This window comes from Penaeus monodon, chromosome 21 (assembly GCF_015228065.2).
Source record: "Penaeus monodon isolate SGIC_2016 chromosome 21, NSTDA_Pmon_1, whole genome shotgun sequence".
NCBI lineage: Eukaryota > Metazoa > Arthropoda > Malacostraca > Decapoda > Penaeidae > Penaeus > Penaeus monodon.
In genome coordinates, this window is record NC_051406.1 from 10,316,588 (window position 1) to 10,318,343 (window position 1,756).

Consider the following 1,756-nt stretch of genomic DNA (forward strand, 5'->3'; position numbering starts at 1 on the left):
TACCCCCTGTCCCTTCTCCTCTCTTTCCTTTTCTTCCTCCATTTAATTTCTCTCCATGTAACTCTCTCCTTAATTCCTCCCGTGTTGACGCCCCCGACCTCCCACAGCCTCGAAGAACAAGACGCCGAGCGAGAAGAGTCCTTCGGTGTCTCCCGCAGGAGCCTCTGGGAGCGGCGAGGAGGGAGCGGCGGGAGTGGGCGGAGCCTCTGCTACGGGAGGGAGGAGTAGAATACCCAGCTCGTCCACTCCAGGTACTCCGAGAAAGGACACCCTCAAGAGAAGACGATAGAGGACGCGAGGGACACCACCAAGGAGCGTTAACGGGTGGAAAAAAACGAACCCTTTTTTGACTCGTGGAAGCTCGTCACGAGGAGGAAATTGGTTTGAAAGAGAGAGGTTGAAAGGTAGAAAGGAAAATGGAGAAAAGGGGGAATGTTGTGCTCGAGCGGAAATGATTTAGACTGTAAGGCTTTATGATGTTTATTGACTCTTTTGAGACGCGAGAGCCTCGATGCATCTCGTGTCCAGGAGGAACACTGTGATGGCAATGGTTTGTCAAGAGGATTTTAGGGCATTGCAATATTTGTGAATGTCACTTTGTTATATGAGCTTCTACACATAAAGGTGTTTATATACTGGCTGATGAGAACTTTACACAGTTTAGGGAAGTATTACCGAAAAGTGTTTTCTATTTATTGTTACAGCTACTCGGAATGGGATGTAGAGAAAACTGGTCACATTATATTTTGAATAATTTTGATTAATTTTTTACTTGTTTTTACATTGTTCCTTGGATCATATACTCTACAGATATTAATGACTTTTTCTAATCAGGTAATGTTATCAGGCAAAGAAACTGACCGCCCAATATTTTCCACTTTTATAAATTGAAAGAAAAAAAATTGTGGTAATTTCAAGAGAAAAAAAAACTGTGGCCTTTTTTTTACAAAATGATAACTTCAGATGCTTGTAGGCAGAGGACATATTCCATGAATAGTAATGTTTTAACATGAGTTAATGTGTTGGTTCCTGATTTTTCCTTTATTACGATCAAGTTCCTTTTCTTTATTTAAGTGGCTTTGTGATAGAAGACACCAGCTTTGTCAGTATAGTAAGTATCCTACAGTACAGACGTTTTGCTCGTGTGTGAATGAACAGAAAATAATAGTTCTTATTGCATATACCACTGTTTGCAATGAAGGTGTTAAACGCAGGTATATTATGCTGAACTTGAATCCAATATTCATCAAGTTTGTGAAAGCTGCATAGCTGAAATAACACATACTTGTATACTGACTTTCTTCTATAAGGAAGGACTAACAGTGATAGTAAACAGAGTGTACTGAGTCTGTGAGTTTGATATGGTTAATGTATAAAGAAATGATGATAAAAAAACATATGACCATTGATTTCATTGTTTACATCAATTTGCCAAATCTCACTCTAGGTTGTGAAATCTTAATTGTTGGCTACTTCGCGTGGACAGACGGAGGTTGAAAGATTTTGGATAAAATGCAGCTGATATATTTGCATTTTTAAAATGTAATGTAAAAGTTACACACTACATTTCCATATTACTGACCCCCCCCCTCCCCTCCAGCCCAGACCCTCAAAACTGTATGTAATGAAAATTCAGTTGAACTTTATGATAAGTCTGTGCTCTAATGTTTAGTGATCATTACAATAAAAGCAAGTCTAACAGGTAATCTTTCGGTCTTCCCCTCTAGATCTGCTATAGAAAGGTTATGATTCCCCC

At 39.5% G+C, this 1,756-nt stretch overlaps 1 protein-coding gene across 1 annotated transcript in view; it reads left to right on the top strand.

Annotated features, from left to right (window-relative positions):
- Window positions 1–314, top strand: part of LOC119586203 (centrosomal protein of 104 kDa-like) — a 28,011-nt gene extending 27,697 nt beyond the window's left edge. Inside the window, exon 9 of the mRNA XM_037934905.1 lies at window positions 108–314. Within this exon, the coding sequence (XP_037790833.1) occupies window positions 108–289 (182 nt within the window). The 3' untranslated portion in view covers window positions 290–314. The remainder of the gene's footprint in view (window positions 1–107) is intronic.
- Window positions 315–1,756: the final 1,442 nt, after the last annotated feature.